General features: G+C 45.6%; 2 protein-coding genes across 8 annotated transcripts in view; one reads left to right on the forward strand and one right to left on the reverse strand.

Annotated features, from left to right (window-relative positions):
• The first annotated feature begins 703 nt into the window (after positions 1-703).
• On the forward strand, positions 704-13,307 carry LOC149307479 (ras-related protein Rab-11A-like). The gene is made up of 5 exons (XM_089539255.1): positions 704-945; positions 6,748-6,943; positions 7,514-7,707; positions 10,657-10,737; positions 11,111-13,307. Exons 1-5 carry the CDS (start codon positions 903-905, stop codon positions 11,248-11,250), a joined length of 654 nt encoding a protein of 217 aa, XP_089395381.1. The 5' UTR covers positions 704-902; the 3' UTR covers positions 11,251-13,307.
• Positions 13,308-13,758: 451 nt separating this feature from the next.
• LOC149307480 (multiple epidermal growth factor-like domains protein 11) overlaps positions 13,759-25,366 on the reverse strand; it is a 282,125-nt gene continuing 270,517 nt past the window's right edge. For 3 of the 7 annotated variants that reach the window (XM_089539256.1, XM_089539257.1, XM_089539258.1), the window contains 3 exons: positions 21,948-22,004; positions 18,376-18,582; positions 13,759-16,943 (listed from right to left, as the gene is read on the reverse strand). In XM_089539256.1, the coding sequence (XP_089395382.1) occupies positions 16,780-16,943; positions 18,376-18,582; positions 21,948-22,004 (428 nt within the window). In that variant the 3' untranslated portion in view covers positions 13,759-16,779. Of the gene's footprint in view, positions 16,944-18,375; positions 18,583-18,714; positions 18,792-21,947; positions 22,005-25,366 lie in introns of those variants that run through there. The other 4 variants (XM_089539262.1, XM_089539261.1, XM_089539259.1 and 1 more) reach the window with 3 other exon arrangements.

Consider the following 25,366-nt stretch of genomic DNA (forward strand, 5'->3'; position numbering starts at 1 on the left):
CTGTAGTTTCGTGAGACATTGAGCCTTCTCTGTTATTGGGGAAGAGCTAAAACAAAGGACAGCACTTGCCAATAGGGAAACCATGCTTGCCCTCAGAGAATCATTCGGGATTCTCTATGGGCAACTAATCCCCAGGATTCCCTGCGACTGATTAAAAATTATACACAGAGAAAGACAATTTGGAAAGTGTGACTGAGATGCGAGGACTCCAGGGTAAAAAAAAGTGGGCTGAAAAAACCCCACTCTGTACATGCTCAGAGACCACTCCAGAGGCCAAGTACTCCATCCCAATCTTTATTCGGGTACGGCTCCTTTAAGAGGGCGGCACCTCTTCGCCCCGCCCACCACGATCCGCCATAGAAACAAACACACTCAAGAGCTACGCCGAGTGTACGTCACTTCCGGCTCCCAATCGGCAGCCGCCATAAGCGGGGAAATAACTCTTCGAGTTGGGAACCGGAAGTGACGTACACTGGGCGTAGCTCTTGAGCGTGCTGTTTCTCTTCGAAAGTCTATAATGCCGAATCCAACAAAACTGAAAGCCGCTCTCTAGCCTCCTTTGCCTCTCTATGCCTCATTCCCCTCATTTGCTTTTCCCTCAGCGAGCCACTTCCGGCCAAGACAGGAAGTGTGGCGATACGACATCCGTCCCAGACCGGAAGTGTGGCAACATACCGGAAGTGAAGCCGTGGAGGGGCGAGAAAGTGCCCTCTGAGAAAATGGAGGCGGAGAGGGCAACCGGAAGCCGGAAGTGAGGTTGCTATCCCCGGAAGTGTTGCTAGCTTGGGAGGAGGCGAATGAAAAAAGAGAGGAGCGGGTGAAGGCCGGTCAGTGGGCGGATTGTGAGGCGAAGGCGAGGCGCCGCTGTCGTTGTTGTGTCGCCATCCGCCATCGCCATCGCCATGGGGGGCTCCCGCGACGACGAGTACGACTACCTCTTCAAAGGTAGGCCCCGAAGCCCCTCCGAGGCAGCCCTTTCCCCGCCCTAAGGCTCCAGGGCCCCAAAGGCGCCTCTCCCTGGGCCTGGAAATGGCCCTTCTGGTGCTATTGCTGCCTTTTCAGTTACTCTTCTCGTGCCGCCAGCGAAGGCGGGTGTGTCGCCGGGTGACCTTGGGCCAGGAGCCACGCTCTCTCAGCCTCAGGAAAGGCAAGGGCAGGCCTCTCGAGTGGACAGACCTTGCCCAGGAAGCCCTGCTGTAGCTTCGCCTCAGGGCCCCAGAGGCTGGAAGCGACGCGAAGGCTCACGCAGCAGCCTCCCAGGAACAGGGCCAGCCCCCTTCGCCCGCAGAGGAGCCTCCAAGCCTCACAGGACTACACCTCCCAGAATCCCCTGGCGTCCAGGCAGGGCGGGGCAAAGCGCTCTCCATCTGGGTCCACGCTGCTTTGAGGCGGCTTTAGCTGCCCCTGGCTCAGTGCTAGCGAATCCTGGGCCTTCTCTGTCGGAAAGAGAGCTCTGGGGCCACAAAGAACTACACTTCCCAGAATCCTCTAGCATTGAGCCAGGGCAGTGAAAGCGGCCTCAGACTGGACTCTCTGCAGTCTGTTCGGTTTGGCAAGTATTGGAGAATGCCATGCAGCCCCAAGGCCTCTGCAGAGAGGGCCAGGGCAAAATGCTGTGAGATATATATATATATACACAGACACAGACACATGCACTATACCAACATATCTGGATTGTTTTAAGGAAGGAGAGAGGCTTATTTTATTGTGTAACATGGTTTGATATCGATGTAAGGCGCCTCGTTCTTTATTGAAGAGGCAGGATAGAAACAAATTATTATTATTGTTGTTATTTGTAATATTTGAAACCCTCCCACTGTTTTTAGCAGCTGCCGTTGTGTTTGCATCGAGGGTAAGTTTGCATCAATGACCACGGAGGATATACGTAAACCCAAGCATTAAGAACCATGGAGGCTATTCTTCAATTCAACCTCGATCTTAGAATCCTAACTTGGAAGGGATCCCAAGGGACTGTCTAATCCAACCCTTTCTGTCAAAGAAGAACAAAAATCCACCAGCGATACGTTTTATTGGCACAACAGACTGTTGTAAGCTTTCGAAGCTCCATGGGCTTCTTCTTCTTCTTCTTCTTCATCAGACAAAATGTTACAAACCAAATAAGGGAAAACAAAACCATCGGCCGCCTTATTCAGATGCCGGCATGTTGCTTCAGTCCTGGCATCTGACTGACATCTGACTGACATCTCCAATTGTTCTTCTTTTCCTGTTTGGTTTGTAACATCTTGTCCAGCCTCCTTCTCCCATTCAGCCGTGCAGGAAGACACAATCCCAGCATCCCCAACTGAGGGCCATCCCATCTCTGCTTAAAGGCCTCCCAAGATGGACACCCAGCCACACTTGGAGGGATGGATGGATAGATTAGATAGACAGAGTTGGAAGATACCCCAAGGGCCATATAGTCCAGTCTCCTACTGCCATTCAGCCAGATGCCATCAAAGGGAAGGATGCCCTGTGCAAAAGAACACAGATCCAGCGCAAAGGGAAGAATTCCTTTGTGCAAAGAATCATGGAGTTGGAAGAGACCCCAAGGGCCCTGATCCAGTCCAAGCCCCTTCTGCCATGCAGGCACTCACAACCAAAGCATCCCCTGTGACAGATAGCCACCCAGCCTCTGTTCAGAGACCTCCAAAGAAGGGGGTGAGTTCCTCTGCCGAACCGTTCTAACAGTCAATGCACCCAGAGCAGCTACAGACAGCGCAGAAGACGGCGATTCAGTGGCAAAGGCTGGCAGCCTCATGGCACAGACCTTAAATGGCTGTAGCTCCAGTTGCTCCAGCTGAGCTGCATGAGCAGAACCGGCTTATCCCTGGTCCTTCCAAGACTCTGGCAGCGCAGGCCTTGTCCTGCAAAGACACTGTGGCTTATTTTCAGGGCATGTCTTGTTTTTATTAAGTAGAAATCCTGCTACGGCTTACTTTATGGGTCTGTCTTATTGTCGGGGAAACAGGGTAGCTAAAGATTTCCCCTACTTTGGATCAAACATTGATTGTAACGGAGGTTGCAGCCAAGACATCCGATGGTTAGGATTGGGAAGGGCAGCCATGAAAAACTCTGAATGAAATTGCCAGGGAGAGGAATGCTGCCACATCGTTGTAAAATGTGGCACCTTGTCCAACAACACCTCACTCTTCCTAGACTCTTGGATAGTGTCTGAGTTATTGGCGGCCCCAAATCCTTGTCACTAGCCCTGTGAAAACACTAATAATCGTAGGTAAAATGAAATAGGACGCAGACTTTTAAAAATCCTAACTTCTCTGAGGATGCCAAAGCCTCAGCTGCTGGCGAAACGTCAGGAATAAACTCTTCTAGAATACTGCCTCATAGTCCGAAAACCCCACAAAAAACATTACATATGGTCCAAAACACACTGCAGAAATAACCCACTTTGAGGCCGCTTTAACTGCCCTGGCTCAGTGCCAGGGAATTCTGGGAACTGTAGTTTTGTGAGACATTGAGTCAGAGAACTCTGGTGCTACAATAAACTACAATTCCCAGGATTGCCTAGCATTGAGCCAGGGCCGTTAAAGCGGTCTCACACTGGATCATTTCTGCAGTGTGTTTTGGACCTATGTCCTGAGAAAGGTGTAAATGTTACAGGAAACTGATTAAGAAATGGATTTGGGCGTACAGAACAGCCAAAGGTATTGTACTGTAGACTTTGTCTATCTCTTTTGTCAGAGTGTGAGCAAACTGCTTCCGTGTGTAGCATCCCTTTCCTCCTTCCCAGCCCCTCCAGAGAAGCCATCGTTTTGTTGTGGTTATCAGCGGCCAGGAGGTTTGGATGCCTTCTCTGAAATATCTGCACCGTCTCAGGTCTCCCAAATAAATCTGCCATCCAGGCGCCTTGGTTTCTGCCACGTCTGGCTGCTTCCATTATTTCGGTGCCCGCTTTGCAGAGGCGTGGAGAGGGGCATATATTTTATATTACTACAATGCCTGGCGGCTTAGCTGTATGAATGAGGCTGTCTAGGCAACTATCATATCGAACAAACACTGTGACCCCCCCCCTGCTTTGTGGGTTGCCCTCTTTTTACTTGATCCTGGGGGGGAAATTCCTTTAGGAGAAAGATTTACTGATTTAAATGTACTTCCTTTTGACAGTTGGAGCTTTATGGTTTCAGTTTAGGTGAAAGTCCTCCTCGGAGTCACACACCCGACTTTGGGGTCTTCGCCTTGTGGTTTTTCTCAGACATTTTGCTCCCCTCGTTCTTTTTCCCCTCTCTCTTTTTGAAAAAAGGGGGAAGGGGTTATTAAAGAACGAGGAGAGAGAAAGTGATTTCATGGATCGACCTCAGCTTCCAGCTGTTGCTTTTGTTTGAAGGTGGGCTGCCTGGCGTTGTAGGCTTTTGCGGTTTGTAAACACATTCCTCTGGGGCAGAGCAGGTTAAAAACCCAGACCAGTGTCAGTCTGGAATGCTTCTCTCCCTTTTGGGGCTGTGAGGGTGGGGAGACTTGTTTCCTTCTTATCGCTCAAAGGAATGTAAGCCCTGTATCTTGAGCCCAAAAGTGGAAGAAGCCTTTCTGGAAGTGGAGGAGTAACTACTTTCTGGAGATGGAGTAGCGCTTGCCTTACAAAGTCGTGCTCAATAGGGTTGGCAGAAGGCAGTGCAGCTTTTCCCAGTTCTGGGGCTGTAAGAAGGGTTTATTGCGGCATCTTACTTCATAACCATGGCCTCTTTGTCTTTTCTAGCAACCGAGATCTCACCCTCACTTTAGCTCTCATTGCTGTTGCTGCATAACAGCCATGCTTTTCCATGAGAGCGTCGGTGCTGATCCTCCTCCTCCTCCTCTTCCAGGATTTGTGCGCATTCTTCCCAGGTTGATTATTCAGCGGATTTTCTTTCTGTCAGTGTGTGCAGGATGTGTTGAGAAACAACATTTTTGGCTGCTCAGATAACTGGTGCTTCCTTGAGCAAAGGAAGTGCTGCAAGGGGTTATAAATCCAGGTTTCAGCAACAAAGGCTGCACCAGTGGAAGTGGACTTTGAACCGTTTCCGTGACTTTGGACCTAGTTTTCCTTACTGCCGCCCTGACAATCCTCTCCTCAATGTGCCTAGTTCCTGTTATGAGCGGTTCTGCTGACGCTCCCACTGGATGTGTCATTGATCGGCCCAAGTATGCCGCCTTCTGATGTAAGATTCACACAGTAGGAAAGCCTTCATTTTCACAGCCCTGAAGTATCTGTCTCATACCACTGTAGTTCCTTAGGTTCCATTCTTGCTTCTGGGACCAAAGACTTCTGTAGTCCAGACAGACCAGGCTTTCTTGAGGTATGTGAACAGAGGGAGTTTTACAGTTATCATCATAAGCAATAATTGAAGACCTTCTGTATTTATTTATTTGACTCCCATCTTGCCTTTCTCCCAAGCTGGGACTCAGTTAGTTAAACATTGTTTTTCTGTGAGAGCATTGGTGCTCTTGGTTAACGTACAATAGTGAAATACTATCAGACAAGTTATACTGTAATATTAAAACACAAATTACTATCTAGACTCGGCTGTAAATTGACCTCGTGTATAAGCTGAGGGCAGGGTTTGGGGACTAAATCATGGATTTTGATATAAACCATGGGTAAATCAAACTCAGGGGCATGTAAGAAAGGATCTAAAGGATGAAGCCAAGGAAGGCAATGCCAGAGAACAATGCAGGGAAAAAATGTAAACGTGAGCGCATGCATGTATCCTCTCTCCTGCTCTCAAGTATTTCTCAAAGCTCTCGCTGTGTCTTTAGAAGCTGCTTGCGGTGCCTTGGGTTTGTGCATCAGAGAGGCCGCTTTCCCCACCGATTCCACTTTGCTCCACTTTCCGGGACCCTTTGCCTGCTGTTCCTGGTAAAAGTCTGAGCCAGCGGATTAAGCATGAAGTCATTCCCTTCCGCTTTCCTCTTGGTGTGTCCTTGGGAGTTGCTGAGCCCAGCTGCTTGCTCCTTATTGTAGAGCAGCCTCATCCCCCGCACCCACATTGTGTGGGACTCCTGCACCCTTTGGCTGCATTGGCTAGGGAAGAGAGCAGTGCGCCAGGGTAAGGGAAAGTCAGCTTTAGGCCATGTCTCCCCTCCCTATTCCCCACAAAACCCACAAGAGTTGGCTAGTCCAGTTAGTTTGGTGTTTACAGCCAGTGCTTACTCATACAGGTTGTGTACTTAGAAATGTCACGATCCTTCTTTGGCACAGCCCTTCTTCTGGTTTGAAGTTGGTTGTCCTTCCCAGCGTAAATGAGAAGCTTTTTCATGTGGTTTGTTTTCCCACTGACCTTGGATAAGTTCTGACTTGCCTTAAACAGTCTTTCAGCGTGATCCTGCAGACTATTCCCCTTGACTGTGACCATATATTAACTTTGGGTAGGTTTCCCCCTCTATATTATTTTGTCTGTTTATTAAAATATTTATATCCTGCTCTGTATCTAAGGCTCTCAGGGTGGCATCGCCATTCAGACAATTTAAAACTACAATATGATCCTCCCATCCGTGGTTTTGGTTATCTCTGGTTTCATTTATCATGTCTGGGGGAAAAAAGTTCTTTCTATGCATTTCTAAGTCTTCACAAAAACCATATTTCAGTAATATGTACTTGGCCTCAAAACACAGTGTCCAAAATAGGCCTTTGATAGCCTGTTTTCCCCTATGTCCTCTGTTTTTCTTCTTAACTTTAAAGAGAGGCCATGCTGGCTGCCAGTCTGTGCGATTGCTCAGTGCTTCTCTAAAAATGCTGCCTTTTTGCCTTTCCAGTTGTCCTTATTGGAGACTCTGGAGTCGGCAAGAGCAACCTCCTCTCCCGCTTTACTCGCAATGAGTTCAACCTGGAAAGCAAAAGCACCATCGGTGTGGAGTTTGCAACACGGAGCATCCAGGTGGATGGAAAGACAATAAAGGCTCAGATATGGGACACGGCAGGGCAGGAGCGGTACAGGGCCATCACCTCTGCGTAAGTGGTCCCTCCGTGAAGTCCTCTGTCTTCACTGTGGCGGATGGGGATCTGTGACCCTACAGCCTGCCTATTGTATGTGATCAGTTTGACCAGTGACCCATACCTAAGATCAGTCGAAAATGCTCTGTTGGATATTGCCTGGCTCCAAAGTTAGGTCAGGAGTTTGTCTTCAGCCCCTAGTAACCTGCTAGATGCTGAAGTGTCCCTTTGGAAAAAATGTAAGATTTCTTTCTTTGAAGTGATCACACTGAATCAGTTTTTCTTTTGGCTGTTATAAAAGACCAGCTTTCCCTTAGTCTTTGGTTTTGAGACAGCTTCTAAAACCTAGCAATAGCAAAATTAGAAATCTGTTGGGCCTGTTAAGAAGCCATATTGCAGATGGTGGTAACAGATTCTCCTCCGCTTTGGGGACCCTGAGGTAACTACAAACCAGTTGAGTTATAGATACAGCCAGCAATAGTTCTTCTCAGCAGTCAGTCCAGATGGTTTGTGGGGTGAGGGTGAGGTGTGCTGTTCTCAAGTCATGGGGGCACATCATCTTAATGGTGTGTTTGCTTGGGTCCACAGCTATTACCGCGGAGCCGTGGGAGCCTTGCTGGTCTATGATATCGCCAAGCACCTGACATATGAGAATGTGGAGCGGTGGCTGAAGGAGCTGCGAGATCATGCTGACAGCAACATTGTCATCATGCTCGTGGGCAACAAGAGTGACTTGCGCCACCTGCGAGCTGTTCCGACAGATGAGGCTCGAGCGTTTGCAGGTGGGTAGATATAAGTGGGGCGTTGAAAGGGTTAGGAAAGGGAAATACACACTTGGCCCTTCAGATTAACAGGGGGACCCCACATGGATATGCAAAAATGGAGATGATCACACTCCATATTATTAAATGGCAACAATGTGAATGTGCATACTTAAGCATGTTCATGTTTGTGTCACCATCATTTAATAATATGGGGTGTAACAACCTGCAGATGGTTGAAATTGCATACCTGGGCCCACTGTATAAGATTGTTGCAGTGTAGTCACATGTTGTTCATTCCCACTAGAGCAGACTCATTAGGTAGTGTAATTTATCTATGTGTTGACACACTAATCAGTAATTGATTCAGTGGGTCTACTCTACCAATAGAGTTGTTGAAGTTGTTGTTCTTCTGCTTTTTCCCCAATATTGGGACTCAAGTAGGCTTACAAATTATTAAAACCAGTTCAGAAATGCATTTCATGCGAGAGGTGATGCATAGCCATTCTGGCTATGAAGCCATGGCCCTGAGCCCACAAGACCTGAGCAAAGCTGTTGATGACAGAGTGACTTGGAGGTCTCTCATTCATAGAGTCTCTACAGGATGAAGTTGACATGATGGCAGTTAATAAAAATATTGATCAGGAGGAGTGTGTGTGTGTGTGTGTGTGTGTGTTTGCATGTGGTTTAATGTGCGCACAGTCTAAATGCCAGGGCCTTGTTTAATTAAATGAGAGTGCATCCTGGCCCTTCCCTCCCTGATGTTCGGAGCAATTAAGATGCGAAAGCCTCTCTTGAAACTGTTGGCCTGGTCATAAATCTGCAAGGCTTTCAGGCTACAGTTTCTCCCTCCCTGGAATGTGGCTTGGGTTTCTTTCCACTAATCATGATTAAAAATGTTTGATTTATGTCCCTTGCTGTCAGGGAGGATTTCTGGGGAGAGCGTGGGGGAGAAGGGAATGGTGGCATTCTCTGGCTTCCATCCCAGAAGAACATCTCCCTCCTCCCCAGTTCATTGCACTAAAGGTACAGTTTTATGGTGGTTTCAAGGCTGCCTCTTCTTTGGTCAGGTGACACTTGGCTTAATCACTTCAGGAAGGGTGAGCCAGAGGAACATCAGCGGGGAACCTTGAATCTCAGCCAGCTTTGTTCTCCCACTCCGCTCTTTTCCCGTTGCAGAGCATTTCAGCTTTTCTTATCTGAGAAACAGAAAGGCTTTTTCAAATACAGGAGATCAAATTCATGGGGCTTAGTATTTTATGCCAACCAGTGTGGTCTGAGTGTTGGACTGCAACTCTGGAGACCAGGTTTCAAATTCCATGCTGGTCACTCAACCCAGATAGGGTCACCTTAGGGTCACAATACCAAAGTATTTTATATGAGCCAGCATGGTATAGTGCAGTGATGGCGAACCTATGGCACGCGTGCCAGAAGCAGCACTCAGAGCCCTCTCCGTGGGCACATGTGCCATCGCTGCAGCACAGAGTTTGCCAGAGTTTGTTACTAGAAAGCCAGAGGGACATGGCACTTTGCAGTAAATAAGTGGGCTTTGGGTTGCAGTTTGGGCACTCGGCCTCTAAAAGGTTCACCATCACTGGTATAGTGTTTTGAGTGCTGGACTCTGGAGACTAGGATTCAGATCACTTGAAAAGGCCATGGAAACCTACTGGGTGACCTTGGGCAAGTCCCACTCTCTCGGCCTCAGAGGAAGACAAAGGCAAGCCCTTCTGAACAAATCTTGCCAAGAAAACCCTGTGATCGGATCTGATTGGGTCACCATAAATTGGAAATGACTTGAAGGCACACAACCACAGTATTTTATACAGCACCACCATCCAAGTGACAGGAGACAGGTCTTAGCTTCCAGCATCTTCCAGGGATATACTGAGAGGGACATATGCAAAAGGGATTCGAAGACATAGTCATGTTGTGTATGGTGATGAGGTTAGTTTTAATTATGGCTGTTGAGGGATAAAGATGGGTGGAACTATATTGCTGAAGCCAAGGTGAGTAGATTACACAGGTTTCCAAATGTCTTTAGCTAATGGCTCCCTTGGTGTTTCAGTAAATGCTTCACAGCTCCCACAGACCAAAATAAATACTTGACTGGGCTGTTTTCTAAGTAGTTCAGGTCCAAAAAACTTAATAAGTATATTGGAATTTATTTTAAATGAAGAAAACTGTTGATAACATTTAAGTATCTACATCCATTTCCCCAGATTGTAGGCTATGTGCTGTCCATTTGGCTTTATATGGTGACCCCATGAATGAGGACCTCCCAAGAGATCCTGTTGTTAGTAGCTGGGTCTTGCAAACTTTGGGTTGTGGCTTCCTTTATTGAGTAAATACATCTGTAATGCAGTCTTCCTCTTTTCCTACTCCCTGTTGATGGTAGGCATCAGGTCTTTTTCCTACTGACCTATTGATGATCTTTTTGGCCGTCCAGTGCTGTGTGTGTGTAGGATTTTGGCAGGAGGTTACTCCTGCGACTCATTAGGCTCTAAGGACACTAATCGTGCTGTGAAAGTATTCAGGATCCACTTGGCTGTTAGCATTAAAATGCTTTTGGATTTCAGTTTTGGCATTGAATGTTTGACCTTAGTGGTTGTGCTAATGATTGAATTTGAGAACCAGGTTATAATCTGGTGAATGGAATCATCACTTAGTGAATTGATTGGCTAATGGGAACCCATAGTAAGCTTATAGCATATGAGAATTGGTGGGCAGCGGAGGATTGTGGAGGACACAAGATCACATGGAAGGAGTGTTCAGATGGTAATTGGACAGGCTTGAGGAAAGCGTCATGGAACCAAAGGCATGTGGGGTTTTCATCTTTCTAGCTGGAATGGTGTGGTTTTCAGTGAGGTGTGATGTGAAGCTTGGCAAGCTTTTATCCAGGCCACTTTATTAGGCACCTGAGTGATCCAGCAGATACCACCACCGCTGATCGTCTGTTCCTCTTTCCCACAGAAAAGAACGGTTTGTCATTCATTGAGACTTCAGCTTTGGACTCAACGAATGTGGAAGCTGCTTTCCAGACCATCCTGACAGGTGAGTTAGGTTCTCTAGGAGTGGAGGGGTTTTGCCTGGAAAGGAGTAGCCTCCATGTAGCCATTATTAGAGCTAGAAGCAAATGGTGGTCAGCCACTGGCTTTGGTCCTGGCGCCTGGGTTCCTTAGGTGACTGGCCTAGTGCAGTGAGAGCTTCAGTGATCCAGTTGTGTATTCTCATGTTACCTTCCTATTAGTTCAGGTAAGACGCCTCAGCTTGTATTAAGACAAAAACAAAGTTGAGTGGAATTGGTTCTTACAGCTAGGAGTTCCTAGGTGCTGTGGAGTGAGGTGAGGTGGGGGCACATTCAGGCCCAGAATTTCATAACAGTTAGATGCGGCATTTGTAGTAACAAGACTTTCCCCCATTTTAGAGATCTATCGCATTGTGTCTCAGAAGCAGATGTCAGACAGACGTGAGAATGACATGTCTCCAAGCAACAATGTGGTCCCTATCCATGTGCCCCCGACTACGGAAAACAAACCAAAGATGCAGTGCTGTCAGAATATATAAGCAAGTTCCATTCCTCGAAAGCTGTGTATATTTCCCCAGGTCCAAGATGGAAATAGATCTTGAGTTCTCACTGTCCTTTCTTCCCTCGCTCCCTCTTTCTGTCCTAGTATAGCCTCTTTTATTCTTCTTTCCAGATTTTTCCATGTCTTAACTCTTTCCCCCTCACCTTTAATTTCAGTATTATGAACCATCATCCCTTGTTTGCATGTGGCTGCAGCATTATCAGAATGCTAGTCCTGGCAGGACAATTTTAAAAATCATGACAGATCTATTTCCCAAATGCATTGGTCTATTTCAACCGAGATGTAAATTAAGTTGCAATAATCTTGTGAGCTGGACACTCCTGCAAGTGTGAGTAGAGGACAGACCTGAGCCTTTTAAACATTCTTTCAACCTTAATTATTAGATGCTGTGTATCTCATAGACTGAGCGGTGTATGGCTTATTTTGAGCAGCGTATGGCTTATTTTGTGGCTGTCGGCAGCACCCCACAATTCCAATGCGCACGGTTTCTTGGAGCTGCATTTAGTGGGGCTGAGAGCAGCGATCCTGCTTCCATGGGCAGAGTTTCCTAGCTCTTTACAGATACATTTGGATGCAGCCAGTCCGGGCAACTTGGACTAATGGATTAGGGGCTGCAAGCGACATTCCTCAAAGGGCTCAAGAAACTGCCCGCTCCCTGTGTCTTAGTATATTTCCCAAATTGCCAATATTGTTCTTGTTTTTATGGAAGACAGCTTGTCAGAGCATCGTTTAGATCAGACTTTTATCTAGTTGAAGCGATCAAAGGCTCATCCTTGTGCAAGCAAGTGGGAGATTGTGTGTTGGAGGTAGCTTTGTGTGAATTGAGCAAATGGAGGTTAGTTGTGTTCACGCTGACTGGACTGCTGAGGGGTTCTCTGTGTGGTGTGAGAAGAAAAGTGTGGGACCGGTCACTCGCTTGTTCTGCCTGATGGTTGGTGTCTGTGGCTTACGGTTTTGATTTGTGGCAGCCATGACTGGGCCTCTGTTGATTCATGGAGTGATGCTTGTTCTTCATCACATATAAACAAAACCACACGAAATGTAGAGAATGCATAGGGATGGGTCTGGCCTGGCTCCTCACTCTTTTAACAAAACCAGTCCTTTTAATCTGAATCCTCTTCTAAACTGGTTTTGGTTCTAAATTCACCACTCAGCAGAGGCAGGCCAGTGGCTTTATAGGTCTGGCCAGTTGTTGCCACTTAATGGCCAGTTCTGGAGCCTGGTGGCACTTCCTCACTTAGAGCAGAGGCCCAGTCTGCACTCAAGCGCATGGCTCCGGAGCTCTCTGGGTCTGTCCATGGTGATCTTTAGGGCCATTGTTCCTTTCTCTGTGTATTGTGGTTTGCAGCAAACTGTGGCTGCACCTTTCCTCAAGCACTGTTCACGGCGGGTGTGTGTGTGTTAAAATGTCTATGTGTGCCTGCATACACACACACACACACACACACACACACACACACACACACTGTGGTATTTGGAAATTGGAGTTGCAACCGGAAGAGGAAATCCCTCCTGGGTGACCAGGCCTGGAAGGTGAGGAGAGGAAGGAAGCTCATCACAAAGACCCGGCGGGCACAGCGTGTGCCTTGCCTTCCTGCCGCCTCTGCGAGGGCACGCACAATGCGCTGCTGAATCTCTCAGCCAGCCTGTCGGTCTTGCGGTGCTCATGACGTGTGAGGCACACAGAGGGCATTGCTGTAGTCCCTTCATCTTCGTCTCACGCTCTCCGTAGTGTTTTGAATCCGTTTCCACACGCGGTTTCTTTCTCTGATTTCTTCTGTTTTTGTACATTGCTTTGTACTGTATGCACATTCTGTACCTTGAATATTTTTTAAGAATTGATTTAAAGCTATTCAATTATTGGAATTCTAATAAAAGAATCACAGGGGACTGTTCAGTTGTTGTGGAGTGAACTTCTTCGGAGTTAAAAAACGCCGTTGTTGGGCATCTGGTGTTGAAAGTAAAAAACGTTGCACTTAAGATTTATGGAGATTATTATAATGCACAGTACTCAGAATAAATTATGCAAATCAATTTAAGGTGCAAATCTGAATTATTTACTGTTCCCGTTTTTGTGCGTTGCTGTGGGAAAGTGTACCTTTGCAAAATGTTGGGAGTTGTGGGTTTATAAAGAGCAGGACAGAAAATGAAGCACTGGGATATCTTTGGCCATTGGGGAGTCTAATGAGAGCCAAGTGAATGGGAAAACTCTTTTGGCCACAGAACATGAAGCTTAAGATCTCCCCAAACCTCTGGAGGAGACCGGATGGGGTTGTGTTGCCTTGCATTTGCTTTGCGTCTCTTATTTTCAGTCTGCCGTGAAAATCTGGTGACTGCATTTCAAATTCTTCTCCCAGAAGCAAAAAGGAGAGGGACCTGGTAAAACGTTTCCCATCTGCTTGAACATAACTGTTCTCACCTCCAGACCTTTTGGCAGAAGGGAGAGCTGCTGTATGTTGGGAACCTTGTATTTTTCTATTGACAGAGGAAACCTTTCATTGATAAGTTTAGTGACGTTTAAAAGTATGCAAAAGACTGTGTAGGAGAAGTATATTGGCTGACAGAAATTCAGTTTATTTTTTACAAGGTACACCACTCTTTGCGTGGCCAAGAAATATTACAAATATGTCTTGCTTTAAAAAAGTATTGCCATTACAATGTCTAGAGATCCCTTTTTAAAGGAATGCTATATATATATATATATATATATTTATATATGTATAATACGGATTTTTCATTGTCTCCTGCTGGATGCAATACACACTTCTTTCCTCTTCCACTTAATTTTGGCCATCCAGCTTTCCTCAAAGCCAAAGGATGGTCATCTACCTGACCCAGTCTCAAACCGGACTGTAGTGGAACATATGTACTCTTTTGGACTCACACTGTCTATGTTGCTGCCAGAGGAAGAGTGCTGTGTTGACTTGAAAGCTTGCATACCTTTGCTAAAGGAGTAGGACTGGGGCTTGTCCATGTTTTCAATGTATGTTTCCACCGTACCCAAGGCAGCGGTGGAAAATGCTGAATGTTGTTTAAAGTCCAGAATGTGATGTAGACACAGAACAACAGCCCACTGATGGTGTGCAACAGTCTGCATGGCTTTGCTTCATTCGAGTCAAATATGCGAACTTGCAAGTGAGATGCGAACACAGTCAAGAAGTTACCCTGTCCCTGTCTGAATACAAAGCCTTCGAGGGAGGACTTTGTCGCACCACTGATTCTGAGGTAAGTCATCCCCTCTCCCTCCCCCATACATGTAATTAAAATATATATCCCTAGTGGCCCTACAAAATAAGGTTCTGCTACTTCTTTAATGTTTTTGGATAAGGCTTTCCTGGAAAGTAAAACGGCTATTGCTGATCGGTCACTTTCCCCCCATGCACACATGCAGCATTCCTGTAAATAATTACATTGCCTCCAGTGCCTTGGACAAATCTTGCCTGCCTTGACTCTTCCTTGGGAATGGCCTGGCTCTGTCTGACAGAGAGGGCAGAAAGACCTCCTCCTCTAACTCTGTCCCCGTCTCCTTTGAGAAAGGATGCTCTTGCTTCAACTTAGGGACTGAGCTTGCCTAATTTTGGTCAGTTTTCAATACATCTCTCCCATGCATTACAATTTACAATCCTAAACAGTGGAAATGGGCTTAAACGGCCTGATGCAAGCAGATGTGTTTGGGCCTCTGGAATTTGACACCATTTGGAGATCTATAGAGTCCTCATCTCTCTATCAAATGGTTAGTCCCAGCTACAGCAGACCCATTGAATGGTGGGTGGGTGGATGGGTGAGTGAAGATAAGTCATACAGCCTTCCAGATATTATTGTGTGTTAGGATGCTGGGTGTTGCAGCCCGGCCTCTGGAAGGCCACACAGTTGTCACTCCTGGTGTAGGTAATACTGAGCTATATGGACCAACAGACTGACTTACAACAGGCTCTGTATTGGTAATTCAGTCGCCAACCATATGCTTTTCATCCCCAAAGTCCCAGGTTCAATTCCTGCTGCCTCCAGGTACTACCATGAAAGAGCAATGCAGAATCACAGACTACCACCATTTATCAACTATGAGATGTTGGAAAGAAGTTCCCAGAAACCTCAGCCTGCGAAATGGGGGCTGTAGGCCAATGTTCCCAGTAGGTACCAGAGTGAAGAAGGTGCCAGTATTGCTATAATATGGGTCTGGTTGGACCAGTTTGGGGAGGCCTTGGTATGATAAAGTACCCTTGCAATGGTTGGAAGTGTTGTAAAAGCTGGGATTGGGAACCTTTGGCTCCTGACTTGGAACTACTGATCTTACAACCCTTACCATTGACCATGCTGGCTGGGGCTCTTGGGAGTTGAAGTCTCCAACATCTGGAGGGCACCAAGTGTTGCCTGCGTGTATCATTTTGCTGGTCCTTCAAGCCTTTGATGAGCCTCACTTCCGATGTATAGGAAACAGCACATGGGGCTTTTTCCTCTTGCTAGGGCCACTGTGTCTTAACTCTGTCCAGCAAATCTTTTCTTGTAGAGGAGGAGAGGCAAATGAGCATTTTGGGATTGTCGCCTGTGGTGGCCATCTAGGCAGCCAGCCAGCCAGGGCATGGAGCAATTGAGAAGAGCAGGGTGGGGATGCTAAAGGAGAACCGCTGTCAGTCAGCTGGCTCAACCACATCTCTCCAAGATGGGCTGAAGGAGACCAGCTCCAATAGGACACAAGAAACCAAGAAATGTACAAGGAACACGGAAGCGAAATCTCAGCCGGGTGCCACCTTTCTCTGGGTCTTGACACTTACTGCTCTGCGTCGATCTGAGCAAGGATCATTCTGAAGCTTCTGCAGCCACTGTAATCCTCAGAGACTCCCACCAACCTCTTTTACATTCCACTCACAATCATAAATAGCAGCTAGACACTCAAGCTTCACACGGAGGAATGAAATGGTGCTCAACCACATAGTCTAGCCATGACAGCAGCATCTTCAGATAATGCTCACAGCTGAAGCACAATTTTCCCTGGGTTTGCTCTGGGCACGCATCCTTTACCGCGCAACAGAGTCCAACAATCTTTCTGAACATCTTGTCTTCAAAAAGTAAAAGATCTCTTGAAGCAAGCGATAGTATAGTACAGGTGCAGCTGCAAGAGGGTGAAGCAAAGGGAGTTTGATCTCCCTTCGCTCCATGCCTCTCCAATTTAAAAAGCAAAACAAAAGTGAAGAAAACACATTTTGCCTGGTGTGGAACTGGAGACCGATGGCTTCCAGACGTCTTCCCCTTTCCCTCCCATTGTATGCAGAGTTTTCTTGGTTTTCCTATGATCTGTATAAAAAACTGTCTTGTAAAATAAAGAGTTTCATGCAGAAGGAAATTGGCCCCAAATGCGTGTCCATTTAGGTTTCTTGTCTGGTGTATCTTGTCTTAATTTTTGTTTTCTCCAGCATGTAGCAGAGCAAAACAGAACGGATTGTCATCTCCTCGTTCGTGGTGTCCGAGAGCAGTGTGTTTGTTTACAGGGGCAACATAACACAGCCCTTTATGACTGCTTGTCCCAAAGGGTCCCATGCGTCGGGCTGTGTCTTACGGGGAGGACGTCGTAGTGACAGGGAATGTGACTGTTCCTGGGGAGGTCGTATGGATTTTGGATGTAGCCAGCGTTGCGGGGACGGGTCTCGTGGACCACACTGACCGTGGTGGGCTCTGTGAAGACAAGAACAGGAACACATGGCGTCATCTCCTCCAACAAGATATGTAGAGACATAGAATCATACCTTGCCAAGCAACAACAATGATCAAAGCATCCCTTCCAGCCTCTGTTTAAAAATCTCCAAAGAAGGAGGTGTCACCAAGGCAACATATTCCACTATCAAACAGCTCTGACCCTCAGGAAATTCCTCCTGAGATTTAGGTGAAATCTCTTTTCCTGCAGATTGAATCCATTGCTCCTTGTCCTAGTCTCTGGAGCCATGGAAAACAAGCCTGTTCCCTCTTCGATATGACATCCATTCAAATATTTAAACATGACTATCATGTCCCTTCTTAGCCTTTTTGTCATGAGGCTAAACACTCCCAGCTCCCTAAGCCACTCCTCACAGGGCACAGATGTCTTCAGAAATAAAGGCTGGCATCCTGTGTGTGACTTATGACGGGGCAGGACTAACCCTTTTGTGGTCATTGAGGAGGAATCTCTATGGGCCACACAATGAAAACCACTTTTTAATCTGTACCCATGGCCATTTAGTGGCCAGTGAAGAGTAGGGGGGGGTCACAGCAGTGGTTTGCTGCATTCTGATACAGGTTGCATCTCCCTCATCAGAAATGTCGGAGTCCAGAAGTGTTTGGGATTTCAGAATATTTTTATTTTTTGGAGTCTGAAATACCTGTATTTGCATACACATTTGTTGTTGTGTGCCTTCAAGTCTTTTTTAACTTACAGAGACCCTAAGGCAAACCTGTGGTGGGGTTTTCTGGGGTTGAGCGTCTCTGACTCGCCCAGTGGCTTTCCATGACTGAGCAGGGAATCGAACCCTGATTTCCAGAGTTATAGTCCAAGGTTCATACCACTATATTCTGGCTCTATGTAATATTGTAGAAAGGGCCCCCAAATTTAAACAAATTCATTTATGTTGCATATACACCTCATATGCATATTGAATATTTTAAATATTTTAAAATAATTTTGTGCATGAATCAAAGTTGGTGTACAATGAGCCGGTTCCCCATCCCTCAGTTTAGATCCTTCTGGGTGATCTCCAGTTGCTTTTCTCTCTGTCAGGCCTAACTCACTGGGTTGCTGTGAAAGTAAAATTGGGAGGAGAGCCATGTGCAAATGTGACAAAAATGTGGCTAGATAAACAAGTGATAACCTGGCACTATGGCTGGTTAACACTTGCTGGTTACTCGGGATTGCTAACAGCCCTCTGTATCCACGGATTCAAGCATCTACCACTTGAAACATTTATTAGAAATATACATTCCAAAACGCAAACCTTTATTTTGCCCTCTTATATACAGGGTACCATTTTACTATGCTATTACATCTAATGGGACTTGAGCATCTGCCAGTTTTGGTACCCACGGCGGGGTCCTGGAACCAAACCCTAGCCAGATCCCAAGGGTCCACTGGACTTACCCACATCATAGATGTTTCTGTTAGCGGTTGACAAGGCTGGCGTGTCAGAATATGATGATTCCTGGTGAACGGGGGATTTCATTTCCACATAGCTGCTCTCGGGGTGTTTGCATGTCAAGATGGGGGGGTCTTTGATGGTGGCGTAAGGGTTTTCGCTGCTGTTGAGGGAACAGGTGCTGGAGCTGCAGGCGGATCCCTTCATATAGTCTGCAAGACAAGACCCCCGCCGGCCTCTTAGCGCGTTTGCTAAAAAACTGCAGGGATGGGGTTAAGGGGAGGGTTTGGGGGGAGGGTTAGGGGGGAGCTCTAGCCCTCAAAACTTTCGACACTGTGACCCACCAGTTACGCCTCAGGTATCTCCGAACCACTGTCTCTCCAAACCATCTGCTCATCCAAACTCATTCGCAAGTCATTTCCTGAACATTCAGTAGGAAGAAAAACAGCCCTTCAGTGCCACGGCTCTCAGGGTTAAAAGGGTCTCATTGCGATCGTACAACATTACATTGCGCACACGCTCTGCCCGCCCCACCCGACGCCCCACAAAATCCTTCCAGGAAAATACCCCTTGTATATGCCCTTCACCTAGAAACCATGCGCCACTTTTCCACCCGTCTAGAGACAACTTTTCAAACCCGGTGGCACATTGGATTCTTGCAATTCTTGTACCCCATTGCTGGCATTACAGGAGACAACATGTTTTTGGAATTGGAATAACATGTACCAAGGATTTCCAGACTGACATTACAGGTTGAGTCTCCCTTATCTGCAATGCTTAGGGCTAAAAGTATTTGGGATTTTGGAGTTTTTTAGATTTTGGAATATTTGCATGTAAATAATGTGATATCTTGGAGATACCCCCAATCCATTTATGTTTTGTATACACCTTTTACACATAGCTTGAAGGCAATTTTATACACAATACAGTGGACGTTTGGTATCTGCTGGGGTTTGGTTCCAGAATGTGGATACTAGAATCTCTGGATGCTCAAGTCCCATTAAATACAATGGCCTCACAAAATGGTGCCTCATATAAAATGACAAAATCAAGGCTTGCTTTTTGGCATTTATATTTTTTGAATATTTTCAAACTCTGAGTGTTTCAACCCATGGATAAAGAGTCTGTGGATATGGAGGGGCAACCATCATAAAACAAAGGCGTCACCATCTCAGCCATGCATGCGGGCAATTTTGGAATATTTCGGCTTTTGGAATTCCAGACAAGGGAGACTGGACCCATATTGAGAAATCTGTGGACATCTGGATTTCTTCTTAAGGTTCTTTATGATGCAAAAAAAGGTCTGAAAGAAAAACTAATAGCTTGCAACTGTAGACATTTTATGAATGCCGTTTCCCCATCCCTCTCCAAACCAGCATTCAAATAGCAAGCATATCTTTTTTCATGATAGGAAACAAATCCACTGTTATCTTTGCTTACTTCTTTTGTTCCTGCATTCGCTGCCCCATTTTCACCATTATAATTGGAAGTCTTGTGGGGCAGGAACCCACTATTGTTTTGCTTGGGTTAACTCTCTGTTATTTTTAACAAGAAAACACAATTCGCAGCAATACAGGAAACCTTCTTATCAGCAACAAAAGGAGCAAACACCAGGCTGGCATTTCTTCTTTGCCTACAGACGGTCATTTTAGCAGCAAGAAAAATCTGACTATCAGTGGAAAAATGGTTTGGTTCCTGCTCTTAACCTCTTAAGAGAAAAGTTTCTCCTTGCAAAGTGACTTACCTGTTGCTTTAAGCATATTAGCTGGTTTTTGCATGTTCCTTAGGATAAATCCAGAGAGAGGCAATCTGCTACTGAAAATCCTATTAGAGAACTGCCTCACTGTTAGTCTTGGGACTTCCCTTCCCTGATACTATGGCCCAGAGTCTATCTGCACTATATGATTATACCAGCTTAATACCACTTTAAGTATCACGTCTCCATCCTATGAAATCCTGGGATTTGCAGTCTGGTGACAACCAGTTCCTTTTCCAAAGTAGTGTGGATCCATTGTTGCAAAAGAAGAACTTGAGAAGTCAATGTTTTTGCAAGCTTTACTGATTTAATGGGTCTGCTACTGCAGGGTTGGGAATTCTCTGCCCCTCTTGATGTTGAACTGCAGTTCCCAGCATTCCTCACCATTGCCTATGCTGGCCTGGCCTGCTGGGATCTGCAGACCAACAACATCTGGGGGAGTGGGGTACATAAATCCTAGGCACTAAAAACCCCAGAGTTTAGACCAAAATCCACAGTATCAACCAGAGGCACACAGGACATAATAATGAAAAGATGTCAGGATGACGCAAAATACAGCGAACACTATGAAAGCTGAGCTCCAAGAGAGTAGCTTGGTGGAATAGAGATGTCTACCATTGTATTTATGACATCCGCTGGGCAAGGAGGCTGCTCCAGTTATACCAGCGTATGTCACCTACAGCAGTGCTTCTTTAGCTTTCTGATGTGAGAAACCAGCAGTGTTTGTGCCAGGGACCAACATTATATTTGTACCCATTGACTACAATAGCCATGTCTCTCTTTCCTGGAAACTCACCATGAGCTGGTAGACAATTGCTCACATATCAGTGCTCAGCGGTATCACTAGAGTTGGTGCCATACTCATACTGCTCATATCTCAAGTTGCCTGGTACACACCCCAACCACATTCCTCCATTAGCCAAGCCATCCCTGCAATGGCTTATGCCACCTGGCACCCATTTCTGGGTCTGGCAATGATGTTGAGTGAATGAGAGAAAGATAGAGGCAACTTGCTTTCCTGGATCCATCATAGATCCAGCAGATGCTGCTGGTGATCTGCTGCCATTGCCAGGAATACTTTTTCTAGCTCAGCCCACTCTACCTTCTTCAAAAGACCATTTGAAGGAGTGAAGACTAGGGTGAAACCTATGGGGCTGGGGGAAAGCGAGATATCATTCCTCAATTATTTCAACATGTCCCCTAAGATGCCATACAAAGGGAAGGGGCTACGGAATAAGTTCCACTGTTCTTCACAGAGTATAACTTTCAATACTTCTAGCTATGAGCCATTGGGAGCTCCGGTTGAATCTACCTATTAGATACACAGTTGGCCCTCTGTAGCCACAGAGTCTTTACCCATGGCTAGCAGCTCCTAGTCTTCCTCCAGTCTTGGATCATGAAACGCTTTTGTAAATAAGGTGCCAAGAAAAGAAACTAAACTCTTTTGCATTTGCTCAACTACAGCTGCTCAAGACAGGGCATGATCTGCCAGGCTGCAAGGCTTCTGCTACTGTGAGCAAGTCCTTGACCTTTGAGCTTGGCATTCACAAAGCATAAGTTTAATGCTATACCAGCCAGCTACTCGACCCTGTCTTGTTCCACACAGATACCTGTTCTGGTATGTGAAAGCTCTGAATCGCATAGATTCCCAAGACTATGATTCCATCCACAAATCATCCCATGGCCAGCTTCTTGGCATAGGTGACTGCCTAGCAGCTGACCAGTGACGCCTTCCAGAGATACATCGACAGGCTAGCTCACCTCTCCTGCCTTCCCCAGACTGACTGCTATGGGGTCACTTGTCGGCATCAGATACTATACCTTTGAAGCCTTTTTCCATAATGTATGTGTTCTGACGTCTATTCATCCCACAAGCACCTGCACAAAAATAATATACAATGGAAAATGCATAAATATTTTTATGCAAACTGGATGGTGCAGCAGAAAGACCTTCCCCCTCTGGTTCACTCTGATTCTAAGTTTTGGGACACTGGATGTGGGGCAAACCCAGTCCCCTTCCTATCCTGGACAGGTAAAAGGTACTTATGGGGGAACCGGGTTGGGTTACAGGAGGGTTCCCCCCCCCCCCAGCAACCAAGCAACTGGTTTCTAGGCTGAATGCAATCTTGACTTGGTTGCCTGAATAAACAAATGATAAATCTTAGGCTGCATCTGCACTGCAGAAATAATGCAGTCTGATATTGCTTTAACCGCCAGGGCCCAATGCTATGGGATTGTAGGATTTGTCGTATTGCGAGATATTTAGCCTTTTCTGTCAGAGTGCTCTGGTGCCACAACAAACTGCAAGCCCCAGAATTCTGTAGGATGGAGCTGTGGCAGTTAAAGCAGTGTCAACCTGGATTATTTCTGCAGTGCGGATGCAGTCAATGCCATACCCCACTACTTTGTTCTTTCACCAGCAGCTGCTTTTGTGGTGCAGAAAGATGTTCAAGCACCACAGATCTGAGCAGGTGCCCCTCTGCAAAAAGCTTGCATCGAACCAACAGTTTTGGAAATGGATCCTGTGTCTCGGAGGAGCAGGAAGGTCCATGCAACTTGGATCTAAGCCTCTGTACTGATGTGCCAAAACCAAACCCATTTGAAGCTATATGCAAGAAGTTAATATACTCAACATGGGTGCAGAATGTGGCACTCCTAAAACCTCAAAAAGATGTGTCTAGAACTCATGATAGCATCACACATTACAAACCAATTCCTGGTGAAATCCCAGAAAGCAAAAGGGGATCTGAAAGTGGCTTCAATCTATGAGAGATGCAAAAATCTGGGTGAGTGTTATAAACTATGAAGTATTTGCCTCTTCCCATTAGAGAAGATGCAATCCTCCTCTTTCAGGCCAAACAAAAGAGTAGATGCAAGGTACATAAAGATATTTACTCTTCCCACAGTCCCTACACATACTGCATCATCCAAGCCACTTTCTGCAAGGTCTGCAATGGCTTTCTCCCTTTGCAGAGCGACAGGACTCTCCCTGATTAGTATAATTAGCTGAATAAATTATGCAAATGAGTTTAAAAAGTATATAGATGGAGATTTGCTTGATGTGCAAAATTTGTCATAAACTAAAGAGCTGTGGCTAGTTAAATACTTCTAAACAGAGAGGGACACTGATGTGGTAACAGCAAAACGTGGTAGAGGCGTCTCCGACCCAACCTTTTGGATACGGTTTGCCCCTCTTTATGAAAGGGTCCCAATCTATGCAAGGCTATGCTGCTATTTTAAGTTCCCTTCCCCACAGCTGGGACTCCTCAAAGCAAGAAAACATGCCTTTGGGGAAGGGAAAAATCTCCTACTGGGGAAACGCAGCCAAATCGGTGAGCGATCCTTGAAAGAAAACAAGGAGGGCAGAATCAGCCTGCCTCTAAGTACAGCACCTTTCTCCCCAAAAAAGCCTTCTGCTATTTGCAGATATGAAGGTTGCTGCAAAATAGGAGGCCATTGCCTGCAAAATGTGCCACAGATGTTTTGCAAGTGGATGGAAAAGGACTCCCATTTAAATTTAAAAATGGCAGCAAGTTCAATGGGTGCAAAGTTACTTCCCCTTATGGTTTTGAACTGGTATTCCAGTTGAAAAGGTGGGATCCAGGACCTGCATTTATGGGTGGGCAAGCTTGTGGAAAATAGTTTTTTGGGTGGTTTTTTTGGGTTACGTGGCCATGTCACATTACTGTATATACTCACGTATACGTCTAGAAAGTTAGGTTTAAAAATTGATCCAAATAACCTGAGTTGACTTATCCACGTGTCAATGGAAGTACTGCATGTTAATGCATATATACATATATGATGAAAGGCAAGAGTTTCATCTGACCTAGAAGCACTGACCTCCTTCTACTCTTCCATCCATCCATCCATCCATCCATCCATCCATCCATCCATCCATCCTTTAGTATTATGCACTAATAGTTATCCCTGTTGGGATTTTGTAAGTTCTTTGGAATTGTTTTCTTTTACTTCATCCTTTACATCCTTCATTATAGGTGCCAAAGTTTTACCCTCGACTTATCTACACCGATGTAGATTGCCCTTCATTTGCCCAAATGTCTCTCCCCAGTCTTGCCTATTTTAAATTGATTTTAATTGGTATTGTTAGCATTGGTATTTTAGTTTTTAAGCTAAGAGATAATGGCATATGTCATTTTTAGTTACGTATGTGGTATGTATTTATTTATGTATTCTATTGTGACCTGTCTTGAGCCTTCTGGAAAGGCGGGACATAAATTAAACCTATTATTATTATTATTATTATTATTATTATTATTATTATTATGTGGGGAACGCATTCTCTGAAGATGCCAGCCACAGATGCTGGCAGCAGGTGCAACAAGATCTCTTTGCATACTGATTTTCCAGACTTAACACAGCAATGTCTTTGAATCCTACCTTCTCCTCATAATTTAGTAAGATCCCCAGTTATCCCAGTATGCATCCAAGGGGTGCAAAGGTCAGAGACATTGCCTCCCACCAGACCATTGGAGTGGGCTTAGCTTGGCTCCAATATATCTCAATATATATTTCACATATCCTCTAACTGTCTTGATTTGGCAGAGACACTCCCAGGTACTCTTCTACTCTAATCCTAGGATATGGCTAGAAACGCGCATCCACATCTAAAGAAATATCAATATCTGTGTATCAATAATTAAAGGAAAAGAAAGAGAATACAGTTTGGCAACACCAGTTTGATGCATTTAGGTGTCATTCCGGGAAACTTGTACTAACTTTATAGATAGGCAGTGTTCTTGGGGCCTTTCCCTCCCTACACAAGTATAGCATTATAATTCCTATTTAATTTTAATGGCCATGGCAATATCCTACAAAATATCCTATGGAATTCTGGGATTTGCAGTTTAAGGTGGGGTTTTTGGAATCACTTGTGAGAGTGCTTGGATGCTTCACCAAAGTGCAAGCCCCAGGAACCCATTCGAAGCAGCCATGGCAGTTAAAGTACTATTATTATTATTAATATCCCACCCTTCTCCCAAGGCTGGGACCCAGGGTGGCTTACATTTTAAAAACAGCATACAGTTAAAAACCATACAAAAATTGTATATTAAAATGAATTAAATTACTACAATAGTTAAAACAAATTCAGTGCTAAAATCAAGTTTAAAAAGATTAAGATGCTTACAATACATTAAAATGATATAACAATATAATTATAATTATACTATGTGAAAGTGCCCTCCTTGTGTTTGGAATCCAGAATTAGGTGACAGACA

This window comes from Sceloporus occidentalis, unplaced genomic scaffold (assembly GCF_023333645.1).
Source record: "Sceloporus occidentalis isolate IW3139 unplaced genomic scaffold, rSceOcc1.0.p SCAF_9, whole genome shotgun sequence".
NCBI lineage: Eukaryota > Metazoa > Chordata > Lepidosauria > Squamata > Phrynosomatidae > Sceloporus > Sceloporus occidentalis.